The following is a 20,417-nucleotide window of genomic DNA, read 5'->3' as shown; positions in this document are numbered from 1 at the left end:
TTATATTCAATATAATTGTTACTTTAGAGCTTGAATGTGCTGTTTTATTTTTTGTTTTCTGTTTAATCTCCCCTTTTTTTGTTTTTCTGTTTCCCTTTTTTGCCTTCCTGTGGACTACTTGAACATTTACTATTTTATTTTGATTTACCTATAGCGCTTTTGTGTGTGTTTCTTTGTATAGCTTTTTAATTGGTTATTCCAGGTATTAAATTAGACATACACCGTGTCACATTTGATTGGTGTTGACATTTTACTATTTTGAGTGAAGGGTAGAAATCTTACCCACTTTATGTTCCCTTATTTTCCCTGTTTATAATCTTTAATATCACCTTATATACATTCAGAAACTAGGTAACATTATAATTGTTGCTTCAACTTTTAAGAAAATGAAAGCGTATTGTATTTTCCCATATTTTTACTCTTTTCATTTGTTCTTCCTTCCTGATAGCCCGAGATTCTTTCCTTTATCATTTTCTTTTTATTTAGAGAATTTATTTTAACTGTTATTTTAGGTCTGCTCATAACAAATTGCTTAGTTTTCTGTTATCTCACAATATCTTTTTTTAAAAATACGTTTTGTTAATTGAATTATAGTTGACACACAGTGTTACGTTAGTTTCAGGTGTACAACATAAGTGATTTGACCCAACTCTATGTTATGCTTACCATAAATGTAGTTACCATCTGTCACCATACAATGCTATTATTACATTCTATTTGACTATATTTCCTATGCTGTACATTTTATCCCCATGACTTATTCATTCCATAACGGGAAACCAGTATCTCCTTCCCTTCTTCTTTTTTCTTTTTGCCAGCTATAGAATTCTAGTCTGATGGTTTTTTGTTGGTTTGTATTTCTTTGGGTATATCTTGTTAGCTTCTTCAATTATATTAGGTTTATTTTTTTTTTAATTTTTTTTTAATATTTATTTATTTTTGAGACACAGAGAGACAGAGCATGAACAGGGGAGGGTCAGAGAGAGGGAGACACAGAATCTGAAACAGGCTCCAGGCTCTGAGCTGTCAGCACAGAGCCCGATGCGGGGCTCGAACTCACAGCCCTCACGGACCGCGAGATCATGACCTGAGCTGAAGTCGGCCACTTAACCGACTGAGCCACCCAGGCGCCCCAAGTTTATATGTTTTGCCAAATGTAGGAAATTTTTTGCTTTCATTTTCATCATTTTTAGTTATATTCTGTGTCTTTTCTCCTTCTGGCCTTCCAGTAATACAAATGTTAAACCTTTTGTTACAATTCCACAGGTTTCTGGGTCTCAGTTCATTTTTCCCCTTATGATAGAGATCTAGTCTTAGGAAAATTTTTATAGGAATTAAGAAGATAATATTAGGTATTTTTTAATGTTGTTGTACTACTGCTAACTAAAGAACATATGATATCTATGTTTTTCCCCAAGGGGAAAATAAATCGGTCACTTAAAGGGTAATTTGAAAAACAGCAAACACTGTCTCCCAAAGCAATATCAAATCATCTGAACTTTTTCATTTATTCATACCAAGACAAAGTCTAGCTTGTGTTCATCCATACCTATCCACCTGCTGCCTTTACTCATTTTCTCTTTGAAATTGTCCACGAGTGTTTCCATGGCTTACTAAGATATATCGTTTTCTTGTAACAGCTCTATGTAGTAGTTACTGTTATTATCCTTGTTTTACAGATGAGGGCATTGAGGCTTTGAGGGCTAATATAACATTTTAAGATCATGAGAGACTATTAAGTGTTCTAGAATGGAATATGGCTCCCATGTCCTTCTGACAAGATACTGTTTACATAAAATATTTTTTTTATTTTACAAGGTTAACGTCTCAACTCTGTATATTCATTCTGTTCTCCCTAACATTTCTTGGATCATTACTTAATCATTTATCTTCTTTAAAACTATGTGTCTTCTACCTAGCAGTATTCCATCAACTTTAGGTTCTAATCATGCAGGCTTCTAATCTTTCTCATCTCTTTTGGCCATTATTATTTTTTTTAATATTTATTTTTTTAAGTAATCCCAAACCCAACATGGGACTCGAATTCAGAACCCCAGGATCAAGAGTTGTGTGCTCCATCGACTGAGCCAGCCACACACTCCTTGGCCATTATTTTATTTATTCATTAACTTTTCTTCCTACTGTAAGCTGGTTTTTGCCATTCTATTTAAGGTTGATAATGACCTTTTCTTTTTAATTTTCTGGAGAGTCTCATCCCTGTTTCTTCTCTGGGCTAGATGGTCTATTGTACCTTTCTGTTATAATCTCTTGTCTCAGGTGTCTATGGATATTATAGTTGTTTGGTATGTTTCATGACCAGTGCCCACTGCTTTTTCTGCCTGTCTTAGATGAGGGCCTTGCCTTAGTCTTTAAGGCATCCCCCAGACAGGTTACAACAGAGATATACAATAACTTCCCAATATGATCTTACTCTGCTTCCTCTGATTCAAGATGGGGGAAGTGAGAACCCATCTGCTGCCTTTACTCATTTGGAAGAAGTGGGATAAGAGTGAGTGAAAATGTTGCAAAACTTTCTACCATTTGAAGATGGCTTTTACTTAACTGGACATTTGCTTGATTACTCTAAACCTTTGATTGTTTTTCTGAGCTGTTGCAAAGTTGGTTCAGAGAGCTTCTGGGATGTTTTGTTTTGTTTTGTTTGTTTCTCTGGGGAATGAGAGCTTGGAGCTTCCTAGTCCACCATTTTGTTGGTGTCCGACAGTGACTTTTTAAAAACAACTGTGAAATATATATAAGTGAGACTTAGCATTTGAATTATTTCTGCATGTACAGTACATTAAGTACGTTTACATCATTGTGCAGCCATCATCTGTAATATTTAATTACAAGTTATTTGGCTTCTTTTGCATTTTTCATTCCATTTGACTTTCTTATGGTATTTTACTCTGCTTTTAAGTTCTAGAGTTATCTCAGCTTTCATGATGCTATTATATCTTCCTTTCACCTCTCTGACTGCTTGTCAGCCATTTTTGCTCTGCTTACCTTTCAGATGTTTGTGTTTCCCACGGTGCTATTCTTTACTTTTTTTCCATTCTTCCATTGTTTATACTCACTGGGTAATTGAATATGTTTTCTTGGATTTAAGTGTGTTCTTATGAAATACAAATCCATATCACAGTCCAGTCACTCTGTTGAACTCAAACTCATGTTTTCAACTGCCATCTCATTTACCATAAAATGGTATTCTTCAGGGACCTCAAATTCGTGTATCTAAAATACTTATCTTCTCTTTCCAAAATATATTATCTGCCTTGGTTAATGAAGTCACTACTCACTTAAAATAGAAGATATATAATCATTTTTCTAATCACATATCATTCTTAACCTTTCCTGTCTCTTTTAGTCACTCACTAGATTCTTTTGTTTTTAATGTTCCATTCCTGTTGCTCCAGTTCAGTTCAGACTTTTATCTTCTTGTGCTGGTATTACCGCAGTTTCCTCCTAATTGCTCTTTTTTTTATACCTGTCTCTTCCTGTTCAAATTTATCATCTTTGTCATTGCCAGGCTTTAGTAAAATTAAAACCAGTTATGTCACTCTCTTGCCCCCCAAAATTCCTGTGGTTCCAAATGGATATCAGAATATAAATACTCAAATTCTTAACTTGGTATGTTATCCCTTTAATACACATTCTGTAACCCATCTTCACAACTTTGACTCCTATATGTCCTTCTTCTCACCCTTCCAGGACCAGAGCGTTCTCTTCTCATTTCTGAATTCTCCTTGCCTTTCCTCTCTCTAGATTGCCTTTCCCACCTCCATTTTATTCTTCCTAAATTCTGTTTTTAAGGACCACCTCAAATTTCATCTCTTCCATGAGACCCAAATTGGTTAAACTGCCCTTTCTCTGATCATGTAGTACCTAGTTATAACACTTGTATTATTTACTTCCAGATACAGGAAGTGTTTATTACTGTTATTATTACTGCTGTTTTTCTATGGAGGAGGAGACAGACTTATAAATAATTATAATATAAATACAATAATTCCTGTAATAGCACATAGGAAGTCTTTATTAATATTTTCTCAGACTGTTGGAGAAAGCAGCACAAAGTAAGCAACATTTGAGGCATTTGTATTTAAGTAATGTTCCCATTCCAGCTGGAGAAAAGAGCAGGTTTAAAGGCAGTGGGGTAGAGTGAGCATGACCATTTGGCATATAGCTGGAGCATACTGTGGCCCAAGCCTAGATGCTTGCATATGGAGAAAATGAGGCTGGAAAGGTATAGCTAGAGACTGATTGGAAAGAGCCACTGTATGTTTTACTAAGTACATAGAATATATATGTTTTTTGTACTATAATTGTCTTAGGGAGTATGATGTATGTAGTAATGTCTCACTAGTTAACAGATTTTAATCACATTTACTATCAGAATTTGTTAAAATTTCCTAAGGAAATTCTATTATCATTTTCATATCACTGCTTAATTTTGCGAAATTCCTTCTCTTTTTATATAGTGAAGAAGGCAAAATGTACCCATATATTTTCTTTAAATGGTATATTTTCTGTTAACAAAACATCGTTTCCATCAGACAAATGGAAAGATACACCTCATGGATTGGAAGAATTAGTATTGTTAAAATGTTCACCCTACCAAAAGCAATCTGCAGATTTCAGTTCAGTCTCTCTCAAAATACCAAGAGCAGTTTTTGTTTTTTTTGTTTTTGTTTTTGCAGAACTAGAACAAATAATCCAAAAATTGGTATGGAACCACAAAAGACCTCAAATAGCCAAAGCAATCTTAAGGAAGAAGAACAAAGCTGGAGGTATTATAATCCCAGATTGCGAGATACATACGGCAAAACTATTGTAATCCACTGTAGTACTGTGGCACAAAAATAGAAAGATCAGTGGAACAGATAGAAAGCCTAGAAATAAGGCCATGCCTGTGTGGTCAACTAATCAACAACTAAGGAAGCAAGAATATTCAATGGGGAAAAGACAGTTTTTTCAATAAATGGTGCTGGGAAAACTGGACTGTTTTCTTACACTATCAAAAATATACTCAAAATGGATTAAAGACTAAAATGTGAGACTTGAAACCATAAAACTTCTAAAAGACAATATAGCCAGTAATGTCTTACACATTGGTCTTAGCATATTTATGGAGGTCTCCTCAGGCAAGGGAAATAAAAGTAAAAATAAACTATTGGGGCTACACCAAAATAAAAAAGGAAAAGAAACCATCAACAAAACAAAAAGGCAAGCTAGTGAATGGAAGACGATATTTGTAAATGATATATCCAATAATGGGTTAATATCCAAAATATATAAAGAACATAAAAAAATCTGATTTAAAAAGGGGCAGAGGATGTAAATAGGTATTTTTCCAAAGAAGACATGCAGATGGCCAGCAGTCGCTAATCATCAGGGAAGTGTAATCAAAACCACAATGAAATACCACCTCACACTGGTCAGAATAGCCAGTATCAAATAAACAAGAAAAAATAAGTGTTGACAAGGATGTGGAGAAAAGAGAACCCTTGTGCACCGTTGGTGGGAATGTAAATTGGTACAGCCACTGTGGAAAGCAGTATGGAAATTCCTCAAAAAATTAAAAATACATATACCATATGATCCAGCAATTCTACTGTTGGGTATTTACTAAAGAAAAGGAAAACACTAATTTTTTAAAAATGTTTTTCTTTTATTTTTGAGAGAGACAGAGCATGAGCATGAGCAGGGGAGGGGCAGAGAGAGAGGCACACACAGAATCTGAAGCAGGCTCCAGGCTCTGAGCTGTTAGCACAGAGCCCAACACGGGGCTCAAACCCACGAACCGCCTGATCATGACCTGAGCTGAAGTCGGACTCTCAACTGACTGAGCCACCAGGTGCCCCTGAAAACACTAATTTGAAAAGATAAATGTACTCCTATGTTCATGGAATCCTTTTTTGCAGTAGCCATGATATGGTAGCATCTCAAGTTTCCATTGGTAGATAAATGGATAAAGAAGATGTCACACACACACACACACACACACACACACTGGTGTATTACTCAGCCATTAAAAAGAATGAGATCTTGCCATTTGTGACAACATGGATGGACTTAGAGGGTACTATGCTAAGCAAAATAAGTCAAAGACAAACACTAATTTCACTCATATGTGGAATCTGAAAAAGTGAATGAAAAAACAGACTCAAATACAGAGAACAAGCTAGTGGATTAAGAGGTACAGATTTCTAGTTATAAAGCAAGTCAGATAAAAATTACAGCATAGGGAATTAAGAAAAAAGTTTGAATTTTTTTTTCAACGTTTTTTTTTTTTGTTTTTTTTTTTTTATTTTTGGGACAGAGAGAGACAGAGCATGAACGGGGGAGGGGCAGAGAGAGAGGGAGACACAGAATCGGAAACAGGCTCCAGGCTCCGAGCCATCAGCCCAGAGCCTGACGCGGGGCTCGAACTCACAGACCGCGAGATCGTGACCTGGCTGAAGTCGGACGCTTAACCGACTGCGCCACCCAGGCGCCCCAAGAAAAAAGTTTGACATCAATTTTTTTTTTTTTTTTTGAGAGAGAGCGTGAGCAGGGGAGGGTAAGAGAGAGAGGGAGAGAGAGAGAATCCCAAGCAGGCTCCATCCTGTCAGCACAGAGCCCAACATGAGGCTAGAACCCACAAACCATGAGATCATGACCTGAGCAGAAACCAAGAGTCTGACCCTCAACCGACTGAGCCACCCAGACTCCAATCAATCTTTTAATACCAAGGGTTAGCCTGTTTTAGAAGTAGTTTGGTTTTCAGAGAACCTGGTTTTACTGCCAGCGTTTTAATGTGTTTTTGGTAGTTTCTAAAAAAATGTCTAGGTCTAGAATGGTAACCAGTTAGATTTTAAACTTTTACTTAGAAGTGAATGTTTTGTATATATAGTATATCTTCTTTCCTACTGCCATTATATTCTCATTTTTAAAAAATATTTATTTATTTTGAGAAAGAGAGAGCAAGCATGTGAACCGGGGAGGGGCAGAGAGAGGGGAGAGAGGGAATCCCAAGCAGGTTCCTCACTCATTGTGGAGCCTGATTCAGGGCTCAGTGTCAGGCACCATGAGATCCATGACCTGAGCCAAAAATCAAGAATTGGAGGTTTAACTGACTGAGCCACCCAGGGGCCCCTATATTCTCATATCTTAAATATATTATTACTGATGGATTTAATCTTAAATGATATTATGCATAGGATTCTTATTTTTTGTAGAGAACAAAAACTTGTAAAAATGTTTAGTTGAATAATTTTCTCCTTCTTTTGCTTAAGTTTTGTTATACGATCTTTTGCTCATAATAACAATGCATCTTAGGAAATGTGACATGTTCATTCTTTGGATATTCTTGTAAAATGTTATATTTGTAATTAATTATACTTGCCTTTATGTGTTTATGTGAAAGTACTTCCCCAATGTGACTAGCTTCTTTGAAAATATACTGCTGTATCATTGTTAAGCTATGAGTAGCAAAGAATTTAATTATTGTAATTCTTTGACATTGGTTCCTCTTTTATGTGTCCTCTCTTCTTCAGATCTTAAATTGATGATTAAACTATATATGATGGGCATGTTGTGAAAGCAGAGGGTAGCTTTTCTTCATGCCTAAATAATAAAGTGAAGGAGCAGTAGGACTACATGTTTTGGCTGTTATGTCTTGTAAATTGTTTTTGTACTTGGGGGAATGTTAATTTCTGTTAAGGTCGAGTTCTGATACTAGAATATGGACTGTAGGAAGTGGGGAAGTCTTACTTGTCATTTACAGAACTTTAGAGTGTTGAATAAAAGTCAGAATTCCTTGCCCCGATTTATGGTTGGAGATAGACATTCATTCCTTGTGTAATTTATCTATTGCTTTAAAGTGGAAGCCTGCATACCTCTCCTCCACCACAGTGTCTTGATTCCTCTTAGCGTCTGTTTTGTATATGCTTTAGATTATGCTAGAATACCTTCTTATTCATTTTATTTTTCTGATAAAAGGCATATAAATTTTGCTTATGGACAATCCTGAAAAGCCATATACCATCTCAAATTACTATAAAATTAAAAGTGTAGGGTTTAGGTCCAAACACCTACTCACCATATAATTAGTGGAGACAGCTGATTTTCCATAAACAAAAGTATGATCAAATTCTGTGGCCAAGCAAAAGTGAGATATCCAATGTTAAAAAAAAAAAAAAAAAAGAGGCAGGATTACGATGTTGGAGAAGGGTTTATAGCACAGTGACCTAAGATTTACTCTTAGGGTTTTATGACCACATGACTAAAATGTCTGTTTTTCTCTTTATGTCACTTCTAGCAGTAGTGAGGCTAATATGTAGAACTTTCAAATGTCAGGGAAATAAAGCAAAGAGAGGGAAGTAGGACTCTTAAGGGACACTTTACATACTTAGTTAATTCTCACAAATCCATTATGAGTTGTAGGTAGTTACTGTTCTCATTTTACAGAGGAGAAAACAGGCTCAGAAAGTTTATGTGACTTGTCCTCCCAACGGTAGCATGCAAATATACTGGTTTTTTTTCTTCAAAATGCTTTTGATTTATTTGAATTCTTTTGACCCATCTGGAATTCATTTTATTATGAAGCATGACTCAAAAATCCTTCATCTGCATAGTTCTGTTCAGTTATACAAACATTTACCAAAGAGTGACACTTTTGTCAGCCCCATCTTTCCCCTGTCCTATTAAATGGGCAGTTCTCTTGCCCTTTCAGTGCAAGAAGTCCTATACCTCATGCATTGGTTAATTGTATTTCAGTGCAGTGACATTTATTGAACCCCTGCTATTAAGTATTTCAGCGAGGATGCTTTAAGTTATAAGAAATAGAAAATCCAATGCACGCTGAGTCAGACAATTCATTCTCTCAGGTATGTGTAGACTGGCTCCAGAGTAGGTTAATTCAGTGATTCAACAAACATCATCAGGGACCCAGGTTCCTTCCATTCTTTGGCTCTATCATTATCATTGTGTTTGGCTTTGTCCTCTGCCAACTTCCCTTGAGGCTGCAAGATGGCTGCTGTTATTTGAGGTGTCACATACAGACATGATATTTTCTCATGAAAGGAAGATACTTCTTTTTAAAAAAATTTTTTTAATGTTTATTTTTGAGAGACAGTGGGACAGAGCACAAATGGGGGAGGAGGGGCAGAGAGAGAGGGAGACACAGAATCCAAAACAGGTTCCAGGCTCTGAGCTGTCAGCACATTCGAGCAGGGCTCAAACTTACGACCTGAGCTTAAGTTGGACACTTCACAGACTGAGCCACCCAGGCATCCCTAGATATTTCTTACATGTATCACTTTCAAGAGAGAAGAAATTTCCCCCAGAATCCTTCTGAAGACTTTCCCTCATGTTTCATGTGCCAGCTTATTACCATCTTCCTGTATTTAAAGTGAACATTGGCAAGAGTAATGGGCCACCATTTTGGTTTAGATTACACTAATCAGAACCATCCTCCTGATGCTGAGGAAGATCTCCCTACTTCTGGGAGCTCATAGTCTTGTGGAGGAAGTTGGGTGGCTTGAACAAAATTGAAGTTAAATTAGGAAGGTAGAAGGGGGAAATAATCGTTGAGGTAGGAGAACCAATAGTCTTACTATCTACTGTGTTATTAGTAAAATGTGATGCTTAGTTCTGGGGCTTAGCTTACTCAAAGCACTTGAAATCTAGCTTGAAGATTGAAGTAAAAAATAAGACAAGGGGAACTGTCAGTTTTTATAGGTAGTTTAGTGAAGGTCATGCAGAAGAAAGAGTAGGAGAAAGAGTAGTAGAGAAAACAAGTTTGAGTCCTAGCCAGACACCTTTCTAGTTATAATTAGAAGAATGATTTGTGGTTTTCTGTTAATTTTTTAACAATACAGCTTGAGTTTAAATATACATATTCTCAATTCCTAATTTCATTTTTGAGATATTCAGGATTTTTTCAATCATATTTTTATCATGGTCATGTTATATTTATAACTAGTTAACTAGGAGTTAACATTTTGATTCTGATACAGGTTGCTAGCTAGTATTGGACAAGTCAATATTTCTGATTGCTATTTGTCCTGGCTATAAGATGAAGTGGTTCAACAAGGCAATTTTTGAGATTTTTTTGTGCCTAACATTTAGTAAAAAGACCAAAAAAACAAAAACCCCAAAACAACAACAACAACAAAAAACTTACATGGAATAAGATTGGAAGCAGTTGCTTTAATATATTTACCAAAGAGAGCATATGAGTAAAATTTAATGTACATTTCCCACATTTTTTAATGTTTCATGTGATAGTAAAAAACAATTTAAGCTATTATAATTTAGTTCTGAATCTTTTAAAATTGGCAAGTATCTTTGGAAGTAGTTGTTTACTATAAACTATTAAAATAATAGTTATTATAAAATATGTTGAGATTATTGCTTTATACGTACAGGCATTTTCCAGACAACTTTAAGGTACTAAAATATTGCCTAAAATTTTTATTGTGTAGTCAGGAGTACTTGGACTACTCTATAGATTAATTTTGGGGAGTAACCCGATGCACTGACATTTAGTATCTAATCTGAGAAAAGTATTTCTTGAATAATGTAATACCTTTGCTGTTTAGCATAAAAATCACTGGCTTAAATGTACATTTTATGCCTACTTGTTCAGGTCATTCTGCAAGGTGCTGTGGGAGAAAACAAGATATTAACTGTGGTTTCTGCCTTAACTTAAAAGTCTTTTTTTTTTTTTTTTTTTTAATTTTTTTTTCAACGTTTTTTATTTATTTTTGGGACAGAGAGAGACAGAGCATGAACGGGGGAGGGGCAGAGAGAGAGGGAGACACAGAATCGGAAACAGGCTCCAGGCTCCGAGCCATCAGCCCAGAGCCTGACGCGGGGCTCGAACTCACGGACCGCAAGATCGTGACCTGGCTGAAGTCGGACGCTTAACCGACTGCACCACCCAGGCGCCCCAAAAGTCTTTTTTTAAAATTCATATTTGTCTTTTCCTAGAAAATAGTGAATTCACATACTTATTGGTTTGGCTTTTCAGTTTAGATTAGACCAAGCATCAGCTGGCCTTTCTAAAAATCATGTTTCCATATAAAGGTTCTGGTTGTTTTTTTTTTTTTGTTTTTTTTTTCTGTAAAAAGAATTACCAGAAATATTCAAATTGCTTAGAAGAGTCTAGGATATGTATTTTTTTTTTTTTGACACCCATAGTTTTCTTTTCTTTTTTTTTTTTTTTTTAATTTAAACCCAAGTTAGTTAACATGTAGTGTAATAATGGTTTCAGGAGTAAAATTAGTGATTCATCACTTACATGTAACACCCAGTGCTCATCCCAACAAGTACCCTTCTTAATGCCCATACTCATTTAGCCCATCCCCCACTCACCTCCCCTCCAGCAACACTCAATTTGTTATGTGTATTTAAGAGTTTCTTATGGTTTGCTCGGGTTTTTTTTTTTTTTTTTTTTTTCAATCTTCTTTTTCCTTCCCTTCCCCTATGTTCATCTGTTTTGTTTCTTAAATACCACATATGAGTGAAATCATATTTGTCTTTCTCTGATGCTGCTTATCATAATACATTCTAGCTCTATCCATGTTTTTGCAAATGGCAAGATTTCATTCTTTTTGGTCACCGAGTAATATTCCATTATATACACACACACACACACACACACACACACACACACACACACACACACGTCTTCTTAATTCATCAGTCAATGGACATTTGGGCTCTTTCCATAATTTGTCTATTGTTAATGGCACTGCTATAAACAGTTTATTTGAAGATACAGGGCATATGCCCTCTCAAATCAGCATTTTTGTATTCTTGGGATAAATACATAGTAGTGCAATTGCTGGGTCATAGGGTAGGTCTGTTTTTAATTTTTTGAGGAACCTGTTCTCCAGAGTGGCTGCATCAGTTTGCATTCCCACCAGCAGTGCAAAAGTGTTCCCCTTTCACCACATTCTCACCAACATCTGTTGTTTCCTGAGTTGTTAATTTTAGCCATTCTGAGAGGTGTGAGGTGGTATCTCATTGTCATTTTGATTTGTATTTCCCTGATGCTGAGTGATGTTGAGCATCTTTTTATGTGTCTGTTAGCCATTAGGAAGAAATGTATCTTGAAGATAGATGAATTTGCATTAGTGGAGGAGCTTTTTCTTCAGATCTGCACAAACCTGTATATTTTGAAAAGCCAGTATCAAATGGATTGGTCTTTTTAAGCAATCAACAGCATTGGTATTATTACCTGTTTTTTCCATGTTCAGTTTCCAACTTATGCAATGATATATTTTAAAGTGTGTGTAAATTTGACTCTGCTTTCTGGTTTCTTAAGGAAATATTTTAAGTACTTGTGTTCTAAAATAGCTGAGTGATCACACCTGTGGCTTAACACAAAGTATAAAGTCTGCATATCCTCTGGCTTTAATTTTTCCTTCAACCTTTTATGAACATGACTGTACAGGGTCTGCAGAAGGTGTGTCTTCCCTTGTTGCTTTTGTTTTTATTCTTGGGCTCCGCTAAATTTCCCCAGCTAAATAAAATGAAGATTACTTGGGATTATCTGAATATTCCTCCTGCTCCTGCCACAAGATGGATATAACCCGAATAGATGTGTTCCCACTTGAGCATTGATTGGTACACCTTCACACTGCTCTGCACTTGCTGAGATAATATTTAAAAATCCACCTAAAAGTAAAAGCCCTTGTTTGTCCTTTACTAATGGTTGTCCTATAAAGTGCTTCACAGAAAGAGAACTCTTATGAAAATGCAATATATTTTTATAATTAAAAATTTATCTAAATGCAGAATTTATTTTATACCAAACAGCCACTGTTTAGTTACTATCTTGTCAAATATTTATAGTCACAAATGTACACCATTTGTTTTTGATGAGTATCTCAAATAAAGATAAATGTAGGAGGGGGAGTGAAAGTACAATTTCACGGGAAATGGAATTTCTTTTTCTTTAAATTTTTTTTTTAACGTTTATTTATTTTTGAGACAGAGACAGAGCATGAACGGGGGAGGGTCAGAGAGAGGGAGACACAGAATCTGAAGCAGGCTCCAGGCTCTGAGCTGCTCAGCACAGAGTCTGATGTGGGGCTTGAACTCACGGACCTCGAGATCATGACCTGAGCCGAAGTCGGCCGCTTAACCGACTGAGCCACCCAGGCGCCCCGGAAATGGAATTTCAATTTCAAAGGGAAAGGGCATGAGTTGAAGTCTTATGTAGTGAGTTTATAGTGATTTTGCTGCTTCTCAGACTGGGAGAGTTAGAAGGTAAAAAATCTATATGTGAAATAAATAAAAACAATTTTTTTCTTCTTCCCATGTAATCTTGTAAAAGGTGTTGAATGCAAGATGTATGAGAGGACAAACAAAATGTTTGTGTTGTGTGTTATTCTTTACTCATAAAAAAGGAAAGTGTTCATAGTATGATCCAAAAACTAACTGTTTGTTTGTTTATTTGTTTAGGATGGATTGGATGCTTTGGTATATGATTTGGATTTTCCTGCCTTAAGAAAAAACAAAAATATTGACAACTTTTTAAGCAGATGTAAGTAATTTTTTGTGGAGGTTAATGACAGACTCTATATAATGAAATAATTAGATAATTCAGGCCAATATTTTTTTTTCTTCTGTGTACTCTTTGGTTATTTCATCAGTAATTCCTACATAATAGGAAATAAGAAAGAAACTTTATTAGTTTATTAATATGAATGCCTAACAGGAGAATATTTTATAATATTTTATAAAATATTTTGCAGAAAAGGGAACGAAAAGTAAATGACTAAAATAAGTAAGTTAAAATAATCATATACATACATGCATATTGAATTTCAATAGTGTTATATTTATTCTTTATTTTTCTTTTGTAAATTATTAGCTGTTTCAATATCTGCAGGTAAGAACAGATTGCATATGAAAAGCTCTCCTACCAATGAGATAATGAGAATTTTCTCCATGGAAGGTGGCTTATATATTAGGTTTTACAGATTTTTTTTTCTAAAAACTTTTTTGGATTTTGATATTAGATTTAATCAATTAAAACTTGATTAAAGAATTTATTAAGATAGTTTTAAACTTTAATCTTAAAAAATGACAATAAGATTTGGATATATAATATTCCCACTCCATTTCTTTATTTCTTTTCTGTACATAGTGATACATTTGGGTTAGGCTGGTTTTAAAATATGTTAAAATTTAATTTTAGTTATATATGTTTTGTTAGAAAATTTTATTTTTCTAAGTAGTAAAATCTTTTTACTTCGTTCTATTTCTATATCGTTTTTACACTTTGAAATCTTGCCTCAGAATTTTAATTTTTTTAAATCAGTTTAATCAATTTAATTTTTTTAAGTTTCTTTTTTATAAAAATATTCAGTCTGATTTAATTTTGTAATTGGTGCCAGAGTCTGAATTGGGAACTTTTTAAGTATAAGTTTTCTTAATTTCTCACATCTTACTGAAGTTACAGGACCATTTTATTACTGTTACATTTGCTTATCAACCTAATGTACTCAAAAATAGAGCAAAAAAAACTAAAAAAGTGGAGAATCTTGACCATTTCTTATTTGATGGGAGGCATAGAATAAATGCTTATTAGTACAAGGGGGGGGGGTGCTGTATGATTTTGTAAAATAGGCTAGCAAAGATTGGAACGCATGCTTTCTTAAGCTATTACTCATTTTACTATACAATATTATTACTTTTATAATAGTAAATATGCCTTTATATTACATATTTTTATAAATAGAAATATCATAAGCCACAGTAGAAATAAGTAAAATAAAGTGAAAGTATAAAGCCTAAAGTAAATTTTTAACTGATAAACTTAAATAGTTTAGTTTTTAAATTGGAGAAAAGTACAGAGTAACATAACAAAATGTTAGCAAATTGGATCTAGCATTATGTAAAAATTGTGATAAAGAAGGGTGTATACCAGGATTGCACTGTAAAATTTAAGATTCAAAAATCAATTAGTGTAATTTACCATAGTAATGTATTGAAAAAGAAAATCCATAATATCATTCAGGAAATGCAGAAAATGCATTTGATAAAATTAAGTATCCATTCATGATTTAAAAATATCTCTCTGAAAACTAAGGAAACTTCCTTACCCTGATAAAAAGAATCCACAAAAAAACCTACAGTTAGATTGTATTTAGTTGTGTATGACCAAATGCTTTCCTCCTAAGATCATGAAGAGGCAAGTCTGTCTGCTCTTACCACTTCCATTCAACATTGTCCTGGAAGTTCTAGACAGTACAGTAAGGTAAAATAAAAACAAATCATATAGATTAAAAAGGAAGAAGTAAAAATTCAGACAACATGCTTTTTTGTATACATAAAAATCTCAAGAGTCTACCAAAAAACCTACAAGAACTAATTAAGTTCAACAAAGTTGCAAATTAGAAGATTAATATGCAAAAAGCAATTCTATTTCTTTATATTAGCAATAACCGATTTGAAATTGACATAACAAATATAACATTGTTTATAAAAGAAGCAAAAACATGGCTAATTTAAGGATAAATTTGACAAAATATGTACCAGACTTGTATACTGAAAACTACATATTACTGAGAAATTACAGAAGACCAAAAAAAAAAAAAAAAAGAATGTATATTCAGTGTTCATGGATTGGACAATTCAATAATAATATGTTAAGAGTCCTCATATTAACTGATAAATAGAATCCTTTATTCTCAGAACCTGAGAAGCCTTTTTTTTCTCTAAAGTGACCAGCAATTCTAAAATTCATATGAAAATGTGAAGGATCTGGAATAGCCAAAGCAATGTTGGAAAGTAAGAGCCAAGTTGGAGAACTAATACTACAAGATTTCAAGATCAAGACAGTATATATTAATGAAAGAATAAATACATAAAATAAATAGAACAAAATAGAGACTTCAGAAATACATAACCATCAATTTATTTTCGACAAGGTAATTCAAATGCAAGCCTTACTTCACACCATATGTAAAAATTAACTCAAAATTTTTCATAGACCTAGATTTAAAAGCTAAAATAGCACTTCTGGAAGAAAACACAGAAAATATTTGTGACTGGTTAGGCAATAATTTTTTAGATGGGACCCAAATAGCACAGACTACTTTTAAAAGAAGATAGATGAGACTTCATCAAAATTCAAACTTTTTCTCTTCAGAAGACATTGCTAGGAAGATGAAAATAAGAGCCATAGACTAGGAGAAAATAGTTGCAAAACCTGTGAAAAGGGAAAGAATGGTCTTTCAACAAAATGGTGCTCAGACAACTAGTTATCTATAGTTAAAAGAATGAAGTTGGACTGTTAACTCACACCATATACAAAAGTCATTCAGAACGTAAGAACCAAACTATGAAACTCTCTATAAAGGAAAACATTGGCATAAATCTTCATGGTCTTGGATTAGTCAGTTTCTTAGATATAATACCTAAAGTTTAAGCAACTAAAGAAACAATAAAAAGACAACCCAATTTAAAAATAGGCAAGTCAATTGAATAGACGTTTCTCCAGAGAAGACATACAGTTGGCCAGTATGCAACATTGTTTAGTCATTGGGCAGTTCCAAATTACGGCCACAGTGAGATACCATAACACATCTATAAGAATAACTAAAATTTTAAAGGCTGACAATATCAAGAATATGTGAAAATGTGGAGAAATTGAACTCTGGCATGTTGCTGGGTGGTTTGTAAAATGGTAAGGCACTCTGGAAAACAGTTGGCATTTTTCTTATAAAATTATACATGCATTTACCTTATGACCCAGGAATCCCACTTCTGGGTATTTATCCAAGAGAAATGAAACCAAATGTACACACAGAGACTTCTATAAGAATGTTTAAGGTTTAATGCTTTATTCAAAATTGCTGTAAACTGGAAGCTGCTCAAATGCCCATCAGTTGGTAAATGGGTAAACAAATAGTGGTATATCCATATAATGGAATACTCAGTAGTAAACAGGAGTAAACTAAATTAAATTAAGTAAATTCTGATATGTGCAACAACGTCAGTAAATCTCAAGAGCATTGTGGTAAGTGGAAAAGGCCAGGCACAAAAGGGTACACTGTATCATTCTGTCTGTATGACATAACATCCCCCTTTAATTCAAGTTGTATTTCACACAGAGTAATAGATCTTCAGGGGATGATCACATTTTACATTCTGCAATTATATGGATATTTATAGCTTTTGTTATTGAGTACATCAAAATTTTTTACTAAAGGTGAATGTTTAAATTGGTTTTTATTGATAGTTATCATATATAGTGATCTAAAAATATACCTGGAATATGGGATAAAATCATTCTCTTCAGTAATTCAGCTAAAGTCTTACTAGAGTGTAACAACTTTAAAGTATAGCAGTTTGAAATATTTTAAACTTCAGGCCTAATTATATTACAAGCTGTTAATTTTCATCCCTTTGTATTGAAGAATGTTTACAGACTAAAAGGGAAACAATCTGACCATTTAACTGAATAATTCGTTAAATATAAAGATTTGCTTTTCTGGACTCTGGTGTATGATACCTGAATGATAAGGACTACAAAGAAAATGTTTATCATCCTCACATAACTAATAAATATTTTAAGGTGAATTTTAAGTCAGGGTTAGAGATCCAAATAAAATGGTGGGAGTTAGTCACATTTTAGAAGAAACATGTTTAGGGGAGTGCATTGGGAGGAGGAGAAAGAGAAAATTTGGGAACAGTGATTATGACTCTATATTTGTAAACCATTATGAATGCCACTGAGATTTGGGGTATAAGATTGATGATTATGTTAGTAGAAAAGCAAACTTATTAAACAAATCTAACAGTCTAAAAAAAGATAATAGAGGAGGGAAGAGCAGTGTGTGAGAAATTCCATGAACCTGAGAGTAAAAATATGATAGCATTTGTTTGGATAAAAACAAACAAAAAAACCCTAGAAATGATACTTAATGGTAACATACTATAGCTTTTCTAATGTAGATTACATAAGTGACATATTAACTCTAGGATTGATGGCATAGCAGCTGTGTCTACTTATAAAAGCATACAGAACAGGGGCGCCTGGGTGGCGCAGTCGGTTAAGTGTCCGACTTCAGCCAGGTTACGATCTCGCGGTCGTGAGTTCGAGCCCCGCGTCAGGCTCTGGGCTGATGGCTCGGAGCCTGGAGCCTGTTTCCGATTCTGTGTCTCCCTCTCTCTCTGCCCCTCCCCCGTTCATGCTCTGTCTCTCTCTGTCCCAAAAATAAATAAAAAACGTTGAAAAAAAAAATTAAAAAAAAAAGCATACAGAACAGTTGTAACATTTTTATTTGCTTTGCCAATAATTTATTTATTGACAAAATAATGGGAGTAATTGCTATTCTGAGTTTAGTTGTGACCAAAAAGCCTGATTTGGTTAGCATTTGGGATGTGATAGAGATTGTGAAACAAAAAGCATTCAGTTCATTTTAGACCAGTGTTTCTAAAGTGGCACTGTTGACATTTTGGGTCAGATAACACTGTTGGCAGGAGGGGCTTCCCTTTGCATTGTATGTTTACCAGTCAGTATCCCTGGCCTCTACCTTCTAGATGCCAATTGCATGCTCTTTTCCTTCCCTCAGTTGTGACTGCAAATTGCTTAAGTCAAATCTCACTCCCAGCCTTTCATACAGTTTGCTATATAACCTTTCAAGTTACATTAAAAAAAAATTTTTTTAATGTTTATTTTTTGAGAGAGAAAGAGGCAGAGAACAAGCAGGGGATGGGCAGAGAGAGAGGGAGACACAGAATCTGAAGCAGGCGCCAGGCTCTGAGCTGTCAGCACAGAGCCTGCACCGGGCTCAAACTCACAAACTGTGAGATCATGACCTGAGCCAAAGTTGGAGGCTTAACCGACTGAGACACCCAGACACCCCCAAGTTACATTCTTATCTGTACTGCTACTCCTTGTTTCCTTACACCTCCACCATACAGCTTACATTTACTTTTTAGAAGATACCTAGATATCATCTCCACAGTACTTTTCAGTGTTGCCCTTCTTCTAAAATTCCTTCTAACCCCATCCAACTTAAGAGTCATCCTTTAAATTTCAAATTAGGCTTCACTTTAGTTTCCTAGCCCCTTGTGCTAGGTCAGATATACTGCTGCTAGGCATGTGCTTTCATGGCATCTTGTGCACTTATCACAGTTAGGTTATATTTATTTTTGTGATTATTTGATTCGTATCCATTCCTCTTCTCCTTCCCTCATCAGTAGATTGGAAGTGTCATGAAACCTGGAGCATTTATATTTGTATAGCAAAACCTGACTGAATGTTAGTTACTCATTAAATATTTGTTAATGTATTAGAGCTTAAATGCTGGCTTGTTAGAGATGATCTAGAAAGTATCCTTTTGTTAGTAGAGTTTGGATATGATCATTGTCTTTTTAAATTGTTTTTTATTACCACATATTTCAAATGAATTGATAATAATACAATACATATCTACATGTCCATGATTATGAATAAATTAGTAGTTAATACTTTGCCCTATTTGCTTTTGATCTTTTGTTCAAAATAAGATGTTAAGTTACACCCTAAGCCTTGGGGCTCATGTCTTCCTCTTCCAGATGGGAACACTAGCCTAGAATTGATATACGTATTTAGTCCTTGTTAAACTTTCTCAGAATAGTGATTTCTAAAAAGAAAGCCACCCACATAAAATCATCAAATCAAAAACAAGCATACAGAAAGATCAACAAACAAGCCACATATGACAAGAACAAAATAATTTTGGTTGAGATGTAGAAAATAAATTTCTTTCAGAAGTTTCTGTTATTGTAAGGTGTAAATCATTGTATGTATCATTATATTAAGTCATTATATCAAAGGATAATTTACATTTATCATTGTAAAAGGGTTGTATCTTAAGTTTTTATTTTTCCAAGTAATTATATTTCATAACCAATCATACAATATTTTAATGTTTCATAAAATGGAGTTTAACTTCTGTTTTCTCTTTTCCTTCCAAAAATGAGATTAAACATTAGGTATTTGTTTATACGCAAACAAGCATAAATGATCGTTAGAAAGTTTGTTCCTCCTTCCACTGTCTTGAAGTTTTAATATGTCTTTACTCTGGCATGTTTTAAAACATAAAATGCTTTTTTTTCCATGCTTTTAAGATTTGTAAAATCATGAAACCTTTCTGCTTCTTAAATGATTATTATGGTAACCAAATGTTACTGTTACCTTTAAATTAGCTATTCATTGCCTGGTGATCAGAATCAGTAAGCAGTTATCTTGTATTAAAAAACATGAAGGAGAAATAAATTATTTTCAGTTCAGCATATTATGCTGATATTGTCAGTGAATCCATTGTTCATCTAAAGAAGTAAAAACAACTTGACTCTGTTTGCCTTAGCTGCTTGTAGAATTACACAAAAGGTACATACTGCTCAATAGAAAAAGGAAAACTTTT

The 20,417-nt window shown here is 34.3% G+C and overlaps 1 protein-coding gene across 4 annotated transcripts in view; it reads left to right on the top strand.

The window, feature by feature from the left end:
* ROCK1 (Rho associated coiled-coil containing protein kinase 1) overlaps positions 1-20,417 on the top strand; it is a 162,384-nt gene that overhangs the window by 26,731 nt on the left and 115,236 nt on the right. For 3 of the 4 annotated variants that reach the window (XM_060613398.3, XM_060613397.2, XM_060613396.2), the window contains exon 2: positions 13,456-13,537. The exons of the other annotated variant lie outside the window; for it this stretch is intronic. In XM_060613398.3, the coding sequence (XP_060469381.1) occupies positions 13,456-13,537 (82 nt within the window). The remainder of the gene's footprint in view (positions 1-13,455; positions 13,538-20,417) is intronic. 4 annotated transcript variants of the gene reach the window in all.

The sequence above is a fragment of the Panthera onca genome, chromosome D3, assembly GCF_046562875.1.
Source record: "Panthera onca isolate mPanOnc1 chromosome D3, mPanOnc1 haplotype 2, whole genome shotgun sequence".
Taxonomy (NCBI): domain Eukaryota; kingdom Metazoa; phylum Chordata; class Mammalia; order Carnivora; family Felidae; genus Panthera; species Panthera onca.
Note: the sequence above shows the minus strand (reverse complement) of the source record. Positions and strands in the feature narration are given on the sequence as shown.